This window comes from Mauremys mutica, chromosome 1 (assembly GCF_020497125.1).
Source record: "Mauremys mutica isolate MM-2020 ecotype Southern chromosome 1, ASM2049712v1, whole genome shotgun sequence".
NCBI lineage: Eukaryota > Metazoa > Chordata > Testudines > Geoemydidae > Mauremys > Mauremys mutica.
In genome coordinates this window covers 17,269,132-17,287,583 of record NC_059072.1, presented here as the reverse complement: position 1 = coordinate 17,287,583, position 18,452 = coordinate 17,269,132, and the positions used below count along the sequence as shown (strand labels likewise).

The window sequence follows — 18,452 nt, the reverse complement described above, 5'->3', positions numbered from 1 at the left end:
ACATTTTAAAGTAATCTAAGGACTGAAGAAGATTTACTGTTGCTCTGGGTTGTGTATAGATTAATGTTGAACTGCATGTTAATGAATTGCTAATTCCTTTTTGGGGGAGCAATATTAATGCAAATTATTCTGTCACGTTTATTTCCCAGGAGGCAATCATTTGAATGATCTGATTCTACTAAAAATCAAACTTGCTGCAATATGTGCAGATTAACATTATAATTCTTCAGTGAGAACCAGATTTCATATACTTGGTTACATATTTTTAGTAAATCTTGTTTAATCCCTGTAAAATGAATTGTGTGTGTATGCCCCTACACAATATTTCTTTTATTATTGCAGAAGCAAATGTGGTTCATCCATATGCAATGAGTTCTTTGGAACAAGCCCAGGGTAGGATCAGATTGTTCCCAGCATGTGTGTGCGCGCTCTCTCTCTCTCTCTCCCCCAAGGTTGTCACATATATAGGTTTAAACACCAACAAGACCATGGTGTTACCCTTAATAGAAAGGATGTAGAGAAATTGATGAACATATTGCTAAAGATGGAGAAAATCAAAGCCAAAAGGCGTACTGCAGCCTTTCTAGCCTGATTTGATTCTTGCCAGTATCTGTTGAGAGGCAGTGTGGTTTAGTGGGCAGGTCACTAGACTGGGAATTAGGAGAGCTGGGTTCTGTTCCCAGCTGTGCCACTGATGTATGCAGGGAGACCTTGGGCAAGTCATAGCCCTTCCCTGTGCCTCAGTTTCCCCATATGTAAAATGGAGTTAATGATACTTATCTTCTTTACTCAAGTGTTTTGAGGGCTACTGATGAAAAGCTCTGTATAAGAGCTAGGTGGTATTATCATTGACCTGCGGGGAGGTCTTGGGCAAGTCTTTACCTTTCTGTGTCTCCCCCTCCCCACCATTTTATCGATCTTGTCAATTTGGATTATTTGCTCTTTGGGGCAGGGCCTGTCCCTTACTATGTGTATGTACAGTCCCTGGCATGCACAATATGACCCCCAGGAGTCTCTAGGTGCTACTGTAATATGTATTTATTAATGGTTCTAGTGTCTCTTCTGCACCTTTGATTCCACCTCAGTCTACCCTACGGTTTGAACAACTCATCTAGTATGGAAATCTGTGTCATAACATCCTAGAAGGGATATTCTTCCTTCTTCCATTCCCTGCCCCCTAATTAAACAGTGGTATTTGTGACTGCAGCTTTTCACCATTTTAATCTAGCAGCTTCCTTTAACTATAATTCTAAGCAGGAATGTAACTATGTAGATCTTATAATTCATCTCTTCACCCTCTGAATCAGCAATTTTTGAGTTTTCCATAGGATCTTGCAGCCACAATGAGAAACCAGTGTCTTTTTGGAAAGTGTAAAAATTCTCATAGCCGTTTCATCTATTGCTTCCCATTGTTATTCCATGCAGATTACAGAATTGTGGTTCACTCCTCAGCATAACTGCTCTGTTGGGAACTGTTCAGACCCAAGGAGGTTCATTTATCCAGCATATTCCTTAATATATGTGATTGATTTTGCTTGGCAGTGGGATGTAGAACGAGTCTGGTGGTGGTCGAAAAAGAGATGCTAACTTATAAATATGAAGCGAGAAGCAATAATGTGGTGGTAACTGAAGAAGCGAACACTGCCACGTTTATTCTGTTCTTCTTCCTTTGGGTCTCCGTAAACCTTCCAATGCAGACATCTTTAAGCCGATATTGCCTATTCTGGCTGCTCCTCATCTGTGTTCAGTTGATGTTACAGTCACTGTAGTATTTTGAGTGGGTTGGGGAAACAAACTTTAAATATTTTAATTGAATTTCCTGGAGGGTTTGAGTGGTTTAACTAGTTACAACAGAAATAGTTGTAGCTAGCAATGCCTGCTGCTTTCTGTCCCAAATCCCCAACGTTATTGCAGTATCTTAGGTGATGTCTACACTATAGCCCAGATCGACGCTCTGAGATCGATCCATCGGCAGTCGATTTAGCGGGTCTAGTGAATCTAGTGGATCTTGCAGATCGATCTCCAGTCAACCCCTGTGCTCTACCCTCGACGAGAAGAGTAAGGTAAGTTGGCGGGAGAAACTCTCCTGTCAACCCCCTGTGGTGTAAACCCTGCGGTAACAAGACCTAAGGTACATCAACTCCAGCGACGTTATTCACGTGGCTGGAGTTGCGTAGCGTAGGTCGACTTACCGTGGTAGTGTAGACATAGCCTTAGGACTGGATCCTGCACCACTTAAATCACTGGTAGCCTTGCTGTTGTCACCAATGGGAATAGGATCAGGTTTGTAGTCTCTTGGCAGCCAGGTGATTAATGAATCCATTAAATGCTGGTAGTAGTGCCTTATTTCTTAGGTTTAAGACTTGGTCTGCAGCTAACCCCATTCAGTACCATTCTTATCAACAAAACATTCCAAGATAATGATATGGAATTCGTCTCAGGCATGGCTGGCCTAATTGCACATCACTTATCAGGCTCATAACTTTCAAGTTCATACTTCCTATCTCCCATTATCACATAGCTTGCGATTCCAGAGGGAAAGACTGCATCTGTCTTGGAGACGAGATTAACAATAATTAACCATAACCATTTGCATTTAAACCTTGTTAAAACAATGGGCTCTTTATTACTGCCTTCTCTCAACTGCAGTAATCCAGGACTTTCAAAGCTGTATGCCATGGATGAGGAGTTAGGTGGTTACAAATGTAAGCCACCTAGTCTAAGGAGAGTTTTGTTTATGTTGGGCTGCTCTGGTTAGGGTAGAGATCCAGATATTCCAGATTTGCTGTCTTTGCTGCCCCCTGGCATTGAAAACCACTTACTTTCTGACACTAAATAAAGTCTTTGGACTTAATATAGGGGAATCTTGGTGAAAATTAATGGCATGTGATAACAGACTAGATCAGGGATCGGCAACCTTTCAGAAGTGGTGTGCCGAATCTTCATTTATTCACTCTAATTTAAGGTTTTGTGTGCCAGTAATGCATTTTAACATTTTTAGAAGGTCTCTTTCTGTAAGTCTATAATATATAACTAAACTATTGTTGTATGTAAAGTAAAAAAGGCTTTTAAAATGTTTAATAAGCTTCATTTAAAATTAAATTAAAATGCAGAGCCCACCAGACTGGTGGCCAGGACCCGGGCAGTGTGAGTGCCACTGAAAGTCAGCTCGCGTGCCGCCTTCGGCACCCGTGCCATAGGTTTCCTAACCCTGGACTAGATGATGTAATAGTCCCCTTCTGGCTTTAAACTCTATGAAACTCTATATGCCACCCTGCTGGGCTTACCTTGTACCAGTTCCCTCCTTTCTCCGATGTTAGATTCACCATAAATTATCTCTTATCCTAGATCAGAGATTCTCAAACTGTGGTCCGTGGATCACTGGTGGTTTGTGAGTGCCATTCAGGTGGTCTGTGGATAGTTCCCTCTAAGGTGCACGCCTGGGTAGCTGCGCACGAGAGAGTGAAGGGCCACCTGCCTAATTAGTGGAGCCACGCAGGCCTGGCTCCACTAATTAGGTGCCTGGACCCTGGAGAAGACGCACATGTAAGGTGAAATGGTGACCTTGGGGGGAATAGAGGGTAGGTGAGGGGGGGCAGTGGGGTGAGAAGAAGGGATGGGGGGAATTTGGGACATGCAGGGCTGCGGCTGCTGGGGAGAGACCCCCCTCCCTCTCAGCCCCAGCTCAGGGGCTGCTGCGGTGGAGGAGACCCCCCCTTCCTCCCCGACCCAGCTTGGGGGTTGCCACGGCGGGGGAGAAAGGGCATGTCGAGTGCATTAGAAAGGTAAGACTACTGATATTAAAATATGAGTTGTGTGCTTTTTGTAGAACAAAAAAAGTTAATTATTAAGGCTTTTTTATATAGAGCACTTTCATCCAAAGCGCTTTGCAATAGTTAGCTAACGCTGCAAACAGCATTTGGAAAGATCATGAAGTGGTCTGCCAAGGCCCTCAGCAATTTTCAAGTGGTCCACAAAAAAAAAAGTTTGAGAACCACTGCCCTAGATTATAAACTGGCCACAAATAGAATCATGTATACGCTGAAAGCTGATTATCTTGCCAGCTTATACTAGGTGTGTAAGCCCCACTCTTGGGTGGCATGACTGGGAAGGTAGGACTCTTCCTACCAAGGGCTGTCCACTGCTTGCCAGCGGTTAAATACCCTATGAAGGAGGAGTGGCTAACTCCAATCAAGACTGGCTATAAAGTTTTCCATAAATTGCTCTGGCGTACAAGCACCTAGGGTGATACTGCATTCTGGAAGGAGGATGTAACAGTCTTAATGACTTAGTGGACTATATAGGTACTGCTTGTTCTTTCCTGCTTGCTACAACCAGATTTAGCTTTCCAGAAAAAATATCCATCCATATGAAAACTGTTTTTCATTGATGTGTTATAACATCTTTGACCAGTCTAGTGCTTTACATTGAAACACAACCTTGTCTAATACATTGTATTTTGATCGCTCCTTCCATCAGAGGGTTTTGAAATTCTTTGCAAACAATAATGAAGTTGATCTTCCAACTCTCCTGGGAGATAGCTAAGTTATCCCCATTTTGCAGATAGAGAAATAGAGACCCGCAGAGGTTCTGTGATTTGCTCAAGGTCACCTAGGAAGTCCGTGCTGGAACCAGGAACAGAAGCCAGGTCTCCAGATTCCTAGACCTGTGCCAAAAGTGTGCCCTTCACCTGGTGTAAATAGTAATACACCACCACATATGCTATGAGGACGTTAAAACAATGATCACTACAATATGTTTCTTATCATTTATGTACTACCATAGGTGTATCCCTGTGTATGCCTTATGTATCCCTTATGTATGCCATAGGGACAAGTAAAGGCTACAAGGTCCCTGACCCATGCCTTTTATAATCTAGGGCCAAAATTCTTGCCATCTTTAAATGGCACCTCCCTAGAACAAGAGCATGATTGGGCACTGACCCATCATTTACCTCTCTACCACTGCTCCCAGCCAGCAGCACCAGAACCCACCTCTTGCTAGCCCCAGCCACCCTCCCGTCACCCAAAACAAATGTCTGATTCTTGCCTTGACCTAAATCCCATAATCCCATGGGATCCCCAAAGGATTCTGGGATTAAGAGTCAGGCTAATATATCATGGCAGGTTTTGGGATCCCAGGTGGGTAAAGTATGAGAACTCTTCCCCTAGATTAGAAAGAGAATGAACAGTAACCAGAGAGGTAATTTGTAAAGGGGGGTTAATATGAACATTCCTAATGGACGATCTCTTGCATTTCTCATGAACAAATATTTATACAAAAAATATAATGGTGCTTATTTGATATGCGCAAACAATGTTCAGATGTGCACAGTTCAGAGGGAAAGTGGAAAACTTGTGCAGCATGGACTGAAGCGTCCTTTTTCACCCAAGCATGGTTGTGCAAAGCTGTGCTAATTATGTAACTTCTGAGCAGAGGCATGCTGAAGTATTTTCATTCTAATGCCTCTAAAAAGCAGAGAGTGAAAATGGAATCATATTTCTCCTAAAAGAATGCCTTAGGGTTACTTGTTACAAACCACAAGTCTATGCAGTAGTTTAAAGATCTAAAAATGTAAGCCTTTCAAAAATAGTGTTTGATGGGTTATAGTACACTCAGAACAGATGTTCAAGCTCTTTAAAGAATAAAATTTCACTTCCGGAGACATTAAGCAATTGAATGAACGCTTCTGTGCAAGGTTAATTTCAAAGTTTATCTAGGTAAAAACTAAAAATTAAGTGAATAGTCCCAGTTGCTTGCTTCAGTGTGTCCCTCTGAGGATAAGTTTATTATTTTTAGATAGATATTTTTAGGCCTTGATTTTTTTTTTTAAAGGGGCCTCAACTCTGCCTCTGCTTTCACAGCTGGAAATAATTGTGTGCACAACTTGAAATGTGTAAATGTTTCATATGCATAAATTTATGGTGTTTTTGTTCTCAAGAAAATTTTGAAATTCAAATTCTATATTAGTGCTTTTAGGAAAACACCATATTTAAGGTGTTTTCCACTGTAAAGCAATTAAAGCAAAATATTGACATTTCCCAAGGGATTGTTACCACTAGGGTTTTTTGGCATAAATTTCCTATTGTTGCAAGAACCAGTAGGAACACTAGTGTAGTGAAGGCTCATGCAGCTATCATGTTATAAAGGCCTGCCTTGGAGAAACGTCAGATAACGCTGTTTAAAATGCTAGTGGCGGCCTGTAGCCCTTCTTATACTAATGCTCGCACTGTTGCTAACACCGGTAGACCTAGCCAAAAAACCCTACTGTAAACACAATTAAAATGTGTAATATGAAGAACATTTAAAACCAAAATGTTCACTGGAGTGTATTTATGGATAGACTCTCCATAAGTCAATTTGTAGGTTCTCAGACCATAGTGTTCTATCTGCATGTATAAAATAATAAAGATTAATGGATCTGTTCTGATCCTGCTGAATTTATTGGCAAAACTCCCGTTGAGTTCAATGGAAACAGGCAGGATCTGGTCCTTACTTTTGATTTACTGAAGTGCTGATAGGATAGCTTTCATACCTCTGAAAATGTAAAATTTGTAGCTGATTGGATCATTTTAACATATGGCTTTAGTATGAAGGAGACATTTTCCTTGGCTATTTGGATACCCAAATATCCACGCTGCTATGTTTGAAAAGTCAAAACTTTTTTTTGTTTCTGTTTAGTATGGCAAATTTAATTTATCTAGAGAACACCCATGGTAAATAAGGGCTGCATACAAAGTTCATGTGAATCTACTTGTAAACATAGACTTGGAAGGATTAGATTTTATCAGTAAACATCAATTTCACTCTACACACTCACACACAAATGAAAAAATATTTCAATTGATGATGATAGAAATTTACAAATAGGAAAAGTAAGAAAAATGCTGTTTGAGAACTTATTAGAGTTTGCTTTAAGGATATTTACTTTGTATATTTTTTACACGACATTGACAATTTGTGTTTTAATGGTTATAAAACTTTACCTTTTTGAATCTCAACATCTGCTGTTATTAAATAATCATTGTCTGATTCCCCCATTGTCTGATGCCCCCATAATTTCCCACAATTGTGAAAAATCTAAAAAAAGCTTAAAAATAAACATTGATATATTATCTGTTGGAATTATTACAAAAAAATAAAATTGAATTCAGCCAAACCCCCGTCAACAGTACTAGACGCAGCAAATAAGTGCTTTTATGTTGCTGCTGGGGCAACTTGTTACAAAATACGTTGAGAAAATTAATATACCACTGCTTTGGCCCAGAGTTTCAAACTCAGCCAAACATATCCAATATCCGTATAAAAGGTTTCTTAGCCTTGAATTAAGGTACCGATAGCATAGTGAAGTGAACTATGCACCATCCGTTGATTTACATACCGCCAACAAAAATTTAATGGAGCCTCTCAAAAGCTTGCAAAACAAAATATTTGTGTTTAATTCTTTGAACCAAAACCCACGCAGTATTGCCACAGAACTGAGGCCATGACACCTATCTGGGATACCCAAATACTAGCTTTAGACGAGGACTTTCTTTGCTTCAGAGAGTTTTGTATAAAAGACAAAAGGCCTTTAGGACCTAAACTGCTTTTCTATATCCCTCAAGAGCAGGGCTTGGGAAATTTTTAATGTTAGGCCCCAGCTTCTCTATATCCAAACCATTCCTCAAGAAAATCCCAACCTAAAATGTTTAACATGATTCTTCATAAGTTTCACTGCTGCCCTTTAGGGTTCTGAATAGCAGCAGTGAAAACTGAAAGGACACTATTCAGTTTTTATTTTGCTGCAGCTTGACAAAGCTGTTTGCAGCAACAGAGGCACCAGGGCTGTCTGTGTGTAGATTCAGGAAGATAATGCTGCATCCTTTTACATTCACTTCACTTATGGAAGGTTTTTTCGCAACCATGAGGGCTAGAAACTGTAATTTATTTTCTTCTTAAATAGGGAATCTTAATTTTTTAAAGAAACTGTTGGCACTCACCTGGGAAATAATTGCAACAATATGAAAACCGATCAGTGTCTTGACAGTTTTCATTGCTGCTGTTCAGAATTCCACGGACAGCTGAGAAATTAACAAGAACAGAGCACTTTCCTCCCTTCACCACATACCGGTGGTGGACTGTGCTTTGTCACCAGGGTATTGATTTTTGGCTAATAAGTTTAGGCCTCTGGCTGTTGTCTGGTAAAATACTCAAGCCCTGGATGTGTCTAGGAATTTGCCTTTAGTAATCTGCATATTAGCAAGATTCCATATTCAGTTCTGCTTTCCCACTACTGGTAAATGGCATGTGCAGTCAGTGAGAATTGTATGGCCCCGGACAATGGCTCAGTCTTTTACAAGCTAATGGAGACAAAGACCGTTATGTGTACTTCAACTTTTTAAGGACAAAATGGGGAAGAAACCTAGTGATTGTGGGGAAAAAAACAACCTCCTTTCATTGCTTCCAGTGAGATCTAAAGTGTTTTAGATAGGTGTCATCAGGAAGACCCGCCTGCCCTGCAACTATTCAAGTAAAATGAATGATGTGGGAAAAGTAATTGAAATCTGTTTTTACTACTTGTATAGGGGAGAGAGAGCGAGCGAATATTAGGTTGAAAAGCAGTAGGAAAAGGAAACGATTACTGTATGTAGTACTGGCATGTTTCTAAACAGAGCAAGTGTATTTATTGACTAGCTGTAGATAAGTGTTTGGTGAACCTTTAATCTAATATTGTGCAATGGAGGCATTTTTGTCTGGACGTGAATTACGTTTGCATGTTGTGATTTGAGAAAGGGTTTTATTGATGTGGGAGTAGTCTGAGTTCATCTGAGCCAGAGTTTGGTTCTACTCCCAGTTCTGCCACTGTGCTGCTGTGACATTGGGCAAATTGCTTCTATGCCTCAGTTTTCCCATTTGTGAAATGGGGATAATATTTTGCAAATGGATGGCTGGAAATTTAGTTCTGTTCAATATTGTCACTGATTATTTATTACACCGCTACCTCGATATAATGCCACCCGATATAACACGAATTTGGATATAATGCGGTAAAGCAGTGCTCCGGGGGGACGGGGCTGCGCACTCCGGTGGATCAAAGCAAGTTCAATATAACACGGTTTCACCTATAACGTGGTAAGATTGTTTGGCTCCCAAGGACAGCGTTATATCGGGGTAGAGGTGTATTTACTTAGATTGTAACCTCTTTAGGGTAGGGACTGACTTTTTGTTCCGTGTTCATACAGCACCTTGCACAATGGGTTCCTAGTCCATGACTGTGGCTCCTAGGTGCTATGATAATACAAATAATAAATAATAATTCTTGTGTAGGGAAGAGCAGGATTGGGCCCACAGTTTGTGATTAAGGCTGGGATTTTGCAATGGCATCAAAGGGAATGACTTGAATGGGAGTTGGGTGTCTCATTTCCTTATGTCCATTTGGAAATCCCAGCTGGAGTAATTGACAGCTAAAGTCCTTTGGTTTTGGTATTTACTAGTTTTTCTCAAAAAAAAAAAAAAAATTGTGTGCTTTGAAAAAGTCAGTATTTGGGCTTTACTGGTTTTATTTTTCTTCTACCTGAATTTTCGGGTGAGCCAGGACCTCTTTCCCCCTCCCCCTCTCCTTGCAACAGGGAGGAGCGAAATGGGCAGGGAGCCAGGTCTGACAGCTGAGACCACCCAACTGCTGCAGTGACAGGCCCACAGGGAGCAGGTGGTTTCCTTAAGGGCTATGTTGTGTGTACCGGGCACCTCTCCCCCTCCTGTTGCCCTTTGTTTGTGATTTTTATTGCGTTTTCACTCTTTTTAAAAAACTTGGAATAAGTTCCTGGGAAATTTTAAACACAACTAAAAACTAACAGGACCTTATTTATAGTGTAATGATGGGCGGCCAGATTTTCAGCTCCTGAGCAAGCTGTTATCAACTCAAGTCTGTCACTAGTCGTTCTTTTTACACGGGGAGACCTCAATTCCTGAGGGTCCATATTACGAAGGGTCCATATTATAATGTGGATAAATCTTTATGTATGTTTTTTTTTAAAAGAAATGGCCTGCCTGGGGAGGACACTATTCAAGCTATATTTAAAATAAACCCTATTAAATTTCTGATGGATCCTTTTCTGATGCCTTCCAAAGTAGACTTACGTTCTGCAAAATGCTTAATCAAACATTCCCAGACAAAGAGACTGACTCATATTCTATTTCCAGGGGCTCTTATGTTAGAAAAATGACCCCTCAGTTGTGATGTACCTGCTGTAGATAATTCTGCATTGGCTGTCTCTGTGTGAAAGCAGCAATAAGTATGTTGCTGGGTTGTTTGTGATCATAAATGCTTTTAAAAATATGATATATTTACCTTCCACCTATAGTAAGCATGCACTGTACATATTTGATTGTTTGAGTTGACAGATCTTGTGTTAAGGTCGAGAGAATCTGAATTGTCCTGTCCCTTAAAAACAAACAAGTATAAAGCTGTGTGGCAGAGCTTATTCAAAGGCTGCAATAAAGAGAATCTGTGGTGGCATAAAGCAGTGGTGGGGTGCACAGTATGGTCCTTCCAGCCAGAAATGTACCTTTTTATTTTTTGTTTTGTGTGGCATCTTGATGATGATCTGAGGGACGTGCGATAAATTTTTAGTCGCAGCATATGAGAAAATATTGATAACCCTGTGATGATAAAGATGCATTAGAAAGTGGGAAAAACTGGTGTCTTTTCCTTTTTGTTTTTTAACATCTCTGTATTGTTGATGTCAGTAAAGGATTTAAATGACATGTCTTAGAATCCTGTAATAGCCAAGTCTTGAGTTACTGCAATCAGTGTTGTTACCTAATATTTACATTAGCACCCAAAGGTCCCAACCATGATTGGGGGGCTGTTGAGTTGGTCACAGGGCACATGCATGCAAAAGCAAAGTCCCTGCCTTGAAGGGTTAACAGGCTAAGGCCTAGAATGAACCTCTTACTGTGGAGAGCAGGTACTCCCAGGAGTAGTTCCAGTGAAGTTAACAGCTGATGTGTGAAGGGTAAGGGAAGAAATTGTATGATTCAGATAAATTATTATAATGGGAGAAGCCAAAGGGCCTGATCTGTTTCAGAGGTGGAAATCAAGAGTAACTCCCATCGACTCCATTGAAAAAAATATGGCAATACTCTGGATCTGTGGTCTCTATCTATGCCACACTCACCTCTATGCTTTGGGAATGTTACTGGTATAACAAAAAGACCTGACCTAAAGCTCGTTAAAGCCAATGGATTTGGGAATCTTTCCATTGACTCCAGAGGGCTTTGGATTGGGCCCGTAGAACAGATGTGGGACCCAAGCTCTGAGCTCTTTTATATGGGAGTAAGTAAACAGTCCCTGTCTAATGATTAACTGGAGTGAAACTGCTGGTTTTGTACTCCATTGAGTAACAAAGTGAAGGAGATCACAGTTCAGATTTGGTTAAAGCGTGGATTCAGTTTTCGCTCTGCAAAAAAACGAAGAGGTCTTTGAGTTTCTCTTAGTAGCTCTATATTAAAAGGTCTGCAATGTTCAGCTGTTCCATCAACCATGAGGATCGAGGTCTGTATTTTTTTTATGCAACGTCAAATCAGTTTATCTCTGAAACACTGCATGCTGTGAGGTGGTTTTTGTCTTTGAAATAAGTCGGTGGTTGTCTCATGTGAGTGTTTAGTTGCAGCGTGCCACCTTCTACTGGTGGGGCTCTGGGATAGTAAATGAAGGCAGAATTTGGCCCAACATGTTTAATTTCAGATACAGGAGTTCTGTGTGCTGTGTCTAGGGTGACCAGATGTCCCAATTTTTGTTTTTTTTTCTTATATAGGCTCCTATTACCCCTCCCCCCCGTCACGATTTTTCACATTTGGTGTCTGGTCACCCTAGCTGTGACTGATGCTGTTAAATGTAACTAGGTATTAAATGCTGCAAACAGGTAATTTGAAAACTAATTTGCGGATTAGCTGCTAATAAAAAGCTCTCTTTTATTGTGACTTATGTATGATAAGAATACGCTTTTTACAGCTTGACAACGTAAATGTGAATCCAGTGTAGTTTCATGTAGAAGCAGCAAAGAATCCTGTGGCACCTTATAGACTAACAGATGTTTTTGCAGCATGAGCTTTCGTGGGTGAATACCCACTTCTTCGGATGCATAGTTCTCAGTATTCACCCACGAAAGCTCATGCTGCAAAAACATCTGTTAGTCTATAAGGTGCCACAGGATTCTTTGCTGCTTCTACAGAACCAGACTAACACGGCTACCCCTCTGATACAGTGTAGTTTCATTGACTTCAAATCACTGAAGCTGTGCCGATTTTACACCCGCTAAAAATATGGCCCTTAATTGTTAAAGTTCCCAGGTAAGGTGACCAGATGTCCCAATTGTATAGGCACAGTCCCGATTTTTGGGCCTTTTTCTTATATAGGCTCCTATTACCCCCTACCCCCTGTCCCAATTTTCAAATTTGCTGTCTGGTCACCCTATTCCCAGGTCACAGTTTGGATGTTTTATCCAAAATCTAACTGTAATCAAGATGTGACTTCTCATTGTGTATTTTGGGAAATATTTTCCAAATTAAATTATTCTTTTTTCTACGTAACAACAAACAAAAAAAGAGGGTAAAATGATTTGTTTAAAACACATGATTCTGTTGTTTAGTAGTGCTGCATTACAGTACTGGACGTACCTAAGAGAGATGATATTTTCCACTGTAGTTATTAAATGGGGTTACCGGTAGTGGGAAATGAAATCCCAATGGACTCCACATACACACCCAGTACTCAATGTATTAATTATTTTTTTCAGACCTCAGTCTCTTGTAGATTATGCTCTTAGGCCCCAATGAAGCAAAACAGATTTAAGCATGTGAGTTGTCTCGTTAAAGTCAATGGGACAATTCACAGGCTTGACTATAGGCATGTGCTTAGTTATTTTGCTGAACTTAGTTCTCAGTGTTAAGATTTGATAACTAAGAAAGTCTGGTTTACTGAAGTCCATAGCCTGAAGAATTTTGAGGAGGAAATTGTTCCTCAGTTTCCCCCCATCCACCCAAGAATACTGTGATTGATTTATTTATTTATTTATTTATTTATTTATTTATTTTTGGTGCAAAATTTAAGAAGCTAAAGTAAACTGCTCTGGAGCCTTGTGTCTACCTACTGTCAAATGCATCTATATCTATATATAAAAAGATAAATGTTACCCACATAACATATTTTAGCTGTATGGATGCAGCCACCAATTCTGTATTTCTTTATGAAACAAGGTCTTTAAATGTTTTAGCGTGATTGTTTCTTGTGTTTTACAGATAACTTGAGTGAGGACACTGAACTCAAAGATCCATATCTTATTCCAAGAAATATCATGGCTGAACCAGACTACATAGATGAAGACAACCCTGAACTAATTAGACCTCAGAAACTAATCAATCCTGTGAAATCATCCCGGAATCATCAGGACCTTCACAGAGAGCTCCTTTTGAACCAGAAAAGGTGAATTCAACGGAACTTTTACTCTGTAATCAAAGGGCTCGTCTTCATGTACAGCGCTACAGCTGCACCGATGTAGCTGTGCTGTGGTGAAGTCGCTATTACGCTTCCCAAGAGGCGGTAACTTCTCCCATCAACAGCACTGTCTACACCAGGGGTGAGGTTGGTATAACTACGTCATTTGGGGTGTGGATTTTTCACACCCCTGAGTAACGTAGTTGTACAGATTTAGGTCTGTAGTGTAGACCGGGCCAAAGTGTCGTGCTAACCAAAACCTGATGAACATTTTGTGTAACTTTAAAGATTCATTTGGGAGGTAGGGATAGCTCAGTGGTTTGAGCATTGGCCTGCTAAACCCAGGGTTGTGAGTTCAATCCTTGAGGGGGCCATTTAAGGAACTGGGGTAAAAATCTGTCTGGAGATTGGTCTTGCTTTGAGCAGGAGGTTGGACTAGATGACCTCCTGAGGTCCCTTCCAACCCTAATATTCTATGATTCTATGAAGGCTTTGGGCTTGTCTACACAAACATTAAATTTGCAGAAAGCTGGGTTGTGAATCTACATCTTTGAAGTGGGACTAGATCAAAGTGAACTAATGACCTGTCAATGTACAGCTGCAGGGTCCACAGGGAACAATGAGTCTGCAGCAGGCTAGTGCAGGGTAGATTCACACCTCAGCTTGCTTCAAACTGAAGTTTGTGTAGAGAAACCCTAAATCACAATGGCTACCCATAGCATTTAATTCTATTTCAAGTGTGTGCTGGATTGAGTTGACTGGTCCTTTTTCCTTGGTAGCTGTATTTTGTGTTCCAGAATCTAATCTTGTTTCTTTTTTAAAATATTTATTATTATTTATTAATATTTATATTGCAGTAGCACCTAAAAACCTCAACCAGATTGCATCTTGTTGTGCTAGGTGGTGTGAAAACGTGTATGACGGACCCTGCCCGAAAATATTTCTTAGTCTAGGTCTATGCTAGGTACCTTTTTAGTTTGTGCTTACTCCCACTGGGGAGTTACAATGCAGCACTCTGGTGTGCGTTGCAATTCACACCCCTGTAGTCTGAACCGTGGGGCCATGTATACAAGCCCTTAGATAATCTTCAGAATCTGAATTGTATATACATAAACTGATGCAGTCTACAAACAGCCCGGAACAATATCTCTGGGAAAAGTGCAAGCTTACCCTATTTATCTGTGGGATGAAGACTTGGAAGGTAGTGATGATAATCATTAGCTGTCTCACAGCTGATCAGAGAGCACAGTAAAGAAGAAAGTTGATCATATGAAGCGCTGCAAAATCTGCTGTAAATGGCATTTCATTTGGCCTCACAAGTAGGCAGAGTTTGAGTTGTGGGCAGGGTTGGGAAAACGCTACTGCTGGTTTTTGCCACCCTCCAGCCTGACTCCTTATTTACAAAGACACCTTTAGGTCACATTTATTATTGAAGATATAATTTCTCATCAGTTCTATAGTCTTCTTTACAACTAAATTAGGTGTATATTTGCCATCTGCTTTCCTGATGCATATGCATTACTATACATTATGCAAGCGCTACTTCCTTCATGCTGGTAGATGATACATAGCACACAGCTTTGTTTATATACTGCTTAAGAGCTGAGGGGCGAGATCCTGATTCTGTTGACAACTGTGGGCCCAGGACTCAGTCCAGAGTTAGCTGGGTTTCTGTTTTAAATTAGTCAGCAATGGAGGGGAATAATTTTGAAAATTTAAAAATAATCCACATAACCAGACTGTAAAATGAGCCAGATTACTGGAAAGAATTGTCAATTTAAACAGCATTAAAGATTTGACTGATTGCAGATGATATCCCTTTGCTGAGAAACTTGGTATCCTCTTGTGCTTTTCAGTCCATGCTGTGTCAGATTAATGTTTCCAACCTGACTTCCTTCTTTTTCATTAATGCATTAGTAAAATCCCGGGTCTGAGCTCTAACACAGAGACCTGGGAACTGGTATATTCTTAACGAGGACACTTTTTAGCTCTGCCGCCTTGGGCAAGCCATTTAACCTCAGTTTTCACATCTGTTAATTGGAAATTATACGTACTGACCTTGCAGGAGTGTTTGTGAAAGTTTCAGTATATTACTCCTGGGGAATTCTGCACCAAAAAAATTAAAAATTATCTGCACAATATTTTAAAATTCTGCATATTTGGTCAATAAATAAAGGTGGAGGTTCCAGCATGGCAGTGGGGAGCACAGGTCACTGGCTACACAGAGGTGGGAGATCACCCTGCAATCTTGCCGCCCCCTCACTCCCACCCCCGGAAACATGGACTTGGCATACCCAGCCCTGGCCCCGATCCAGGTGTGGGGCAGGCAGGCTCAGCCCAGCAGGATCCAAGTGTCTGGTGAAAGGGTTCTGTGTGAGGCAATCTGGGTGCGGGCAGCTTAGTGGGGGATCTGGATGTGGAGAGGATCTGGACGTACAGGGGCTCATTGAGGAGATCCAGGTGCAGGGGGAGTGGGACTCTGCAGAGGGGTTCAGGTGAAGGTGGTTGGGGCTTGGGAGGGGGTTTGGCGGAGAGGTGCTGAGCCTCCCCTGAGTGTGGGAGGCTCAGCAGGGGGGTCCAGGTGCTGGGGGAGTGGGGCTTGGTGGAGTTGGCTCAATAGGGTGGGGATCCAGGTGTGGGCAGCTTGTCGGGGTGGTCCAGGTGCAGCGAGGGTGGGGGTTCTAGTGCAGAGGCCTTAAACGGGGGCGGGGGGGGCGGGGGAATGGTCTGGGTGCAGGGGTGGGGGCCCGGATGCAAGGGAGGGGTCCAGGTGCGGGGGGCAGTGTCTGAGTGCAGGGAGGCTTTAGATGCAGGGGGTGAGGCTCGGTGGTGTGGAGGTTCGGGTTCGGGTGCGGAGGCTTTGGTGTGGGGGTTCTTGGTGCAGAATGAGTGAGCTCGGCTGGGAAGGTCTGGGTATGGTGGGATCCAGATGCACAGGGGTTGGACAGACGGGGACACAGCTCTCCGTACAGTGACTCCTCCCCCCTGCAGCTGAGGAGCAATGGGACCAGAAATTGGTGGAGGGGGTGCAGAGCTTCCTGCAGCCAGGAGAGGTTTCTGGAGATAGGTCTGACCTGGCCCTGGCCCCAGCCCCAACCGCTCCTTGCAGGGAAAAGCAAGTCCTGTTGCCTCCCGCTCCCAAGACCAGGCAGGGCATCCCCTGCTCTGCTCCCCCCCCATCCCCTGGGGGTGATTTACCTCTCCGGCGACTGCTCCAGGTGCCTGAAATGACGTGCCTGCACTGCTGGGGAGGAGTGAATGACTGCTTTTGCAGCTTCCCTATGCTTCCATGTCAGAAGTCATTTTTCTGTGGGAAAGCAAAGAAATCTGCGGGGGATGTGAATTCTGCGCATGCGCAGTAGTGTAGAATTCCCCCAGGAGTAAGTATGTACAAGCAGGTGAAAGATCATTGCTATACATAATGGAAGATTAGCCTGCTCTTACAAGCTATAGTCGTGCAATGCTGTGGATTTCAGTAGGGCTACTTGGGTCAATAAGAACTACTCGCATGAGTAAAGGTTTGTAGACTTGGACCCCAACTCCTTGAGAGGTTAAAAAAGGATTGTTTTATAGTTGTTGTTTCGGAATATATCTCCACTGTTTCCACACACTGTTGTAATAATGTTTGTACAAGGTGTGTCTTGTGAGGCATCATTTATCATAACTTGCTGATCAATAATAATATGGCAAAATGCAGGTAGCAGCGTTGGATGTGACGTTATAAACATAAACTGAAATCATGACTAAAAGCATGTTTTCCAGATCAGTCTGGGGAATGGCCAGACCAGTTCCTCAGAGACCAAGGGCGATCTGATGCCTCAGCCAGGTGTCAACAAGGCCGATGGACCATTACCTGCTAAGTGGCTGTTCACTGGCAGGAAAGGGGATGGGCAAAAAAAATCTACATCTTAGCAAGAAACAGCATGGAGTTTTTTCTCCACATCTTGCTCCCAGCTGGAAATGTTTTTTCAAGAAGAGAACTGAAACTATAAAAACAGGGGCAAATGCAGTAAGACTCCCCTCTCTCTCCCTGCCCATTCTCCCTCATTCTCTGCACCTGAAAAGACAAAGGAAATAGCTGTTGGATTCTAGGGGGAGGGATCCTGACAGCTGAAAGCATGTGGTGAGAAAACTTTGCTGTGAACCTAATATAGTTTGTTAAATTAGGCACCAGTAAGCGTTTTATCTTTATTTTTCTTGCAGCCATTTCTGACTTTTATGCCTCATTACTTGTACTCACTCAAAATCTATCTCTTTGTAGTTAATAAACTTCTACTGTTTTATCTAATCCAGTGTGTTTAAGTTGGAGTGTCTGGGTTCTCCTATTTAAAATAATAAACAGGCACATTCTTCCCTTAAAGGAATAACAGACTTATTATATTTGTACTGTCCAGGAAAGGGCTGGGGAGTAAAGGACCTAAATTATGGGGAGAAGATCTGGGATGGGGATGGGGGAGGGGTCACCCTGCAGCATAACCAAGGCTGGTAAGAGTCACAATGTGGCTGGTTGGCTGCAGCACACATGGACATAGCGGGGAGTGACTTGCATGCAGGAGGCTTTTTGTAAGCAGTCCAGGTTGGAGGGTACAGGGAACCCCGGTTACAGGGCAGGACTGACACAGCTACTCATTAGTCTGGATTGTGCCCCAGTATGTCCATGGTAATCAGGTAAATTGATATGGTTTAGCTAGGATTTTTGTCTGATAATTTGTTCTTCATTATTATGTTTGTCAATGACATTCATGGATATGTCAGCTTCAGAGGATCTGGAATGGGGGTCAAATAGATTATTTTAGATTATAGGACTGCTGTAGTACCATTGCTTGGGGTCTTTGGCCAGTGTTGATGTGACTCTGATTATAAACATCTTCCACTTTAGAGTATTGTACAACTCCCAGCCCAGTTTTGGATTAAAATCCTTAGTTTGAGAGTTTTTTAATTATTTTCTGGGACTGGGAGGAAGCGGGTAAAC

General features: G+C 41.9%; 1 protein-coding gene across 3 annotated transcripts in view; it reads left to right on the top strand.

The window, feature by feature from the left end:
* Positions 1–18,452, top strand: part of FAM107B (family with sequence similarity 107 member B) — an 89,187-nt gene that overhangs the window by 61,237 nt on the left and 9,498 nt on the right. For 2 of the 3 annotated variants that reach the window (XM_044996370.1, XM_044996361.1), the window contains exon 2: positions 13,285–13,468. In XM_044996370.1, the coding sequence (XP_044852305.1) occupies positions 13,341–13,468 (128 nt within the window). In that variant the 5' untranslated portion in view covers positions 13,285–13,340. Of the gene's footprint in view, positions 1–11,400; positions 11,540–13,284; positions 13,469–18,452 lie in introns of those variants that run through there. The other variant, XM_044996351.1, reaches the window with a different exon arrangement.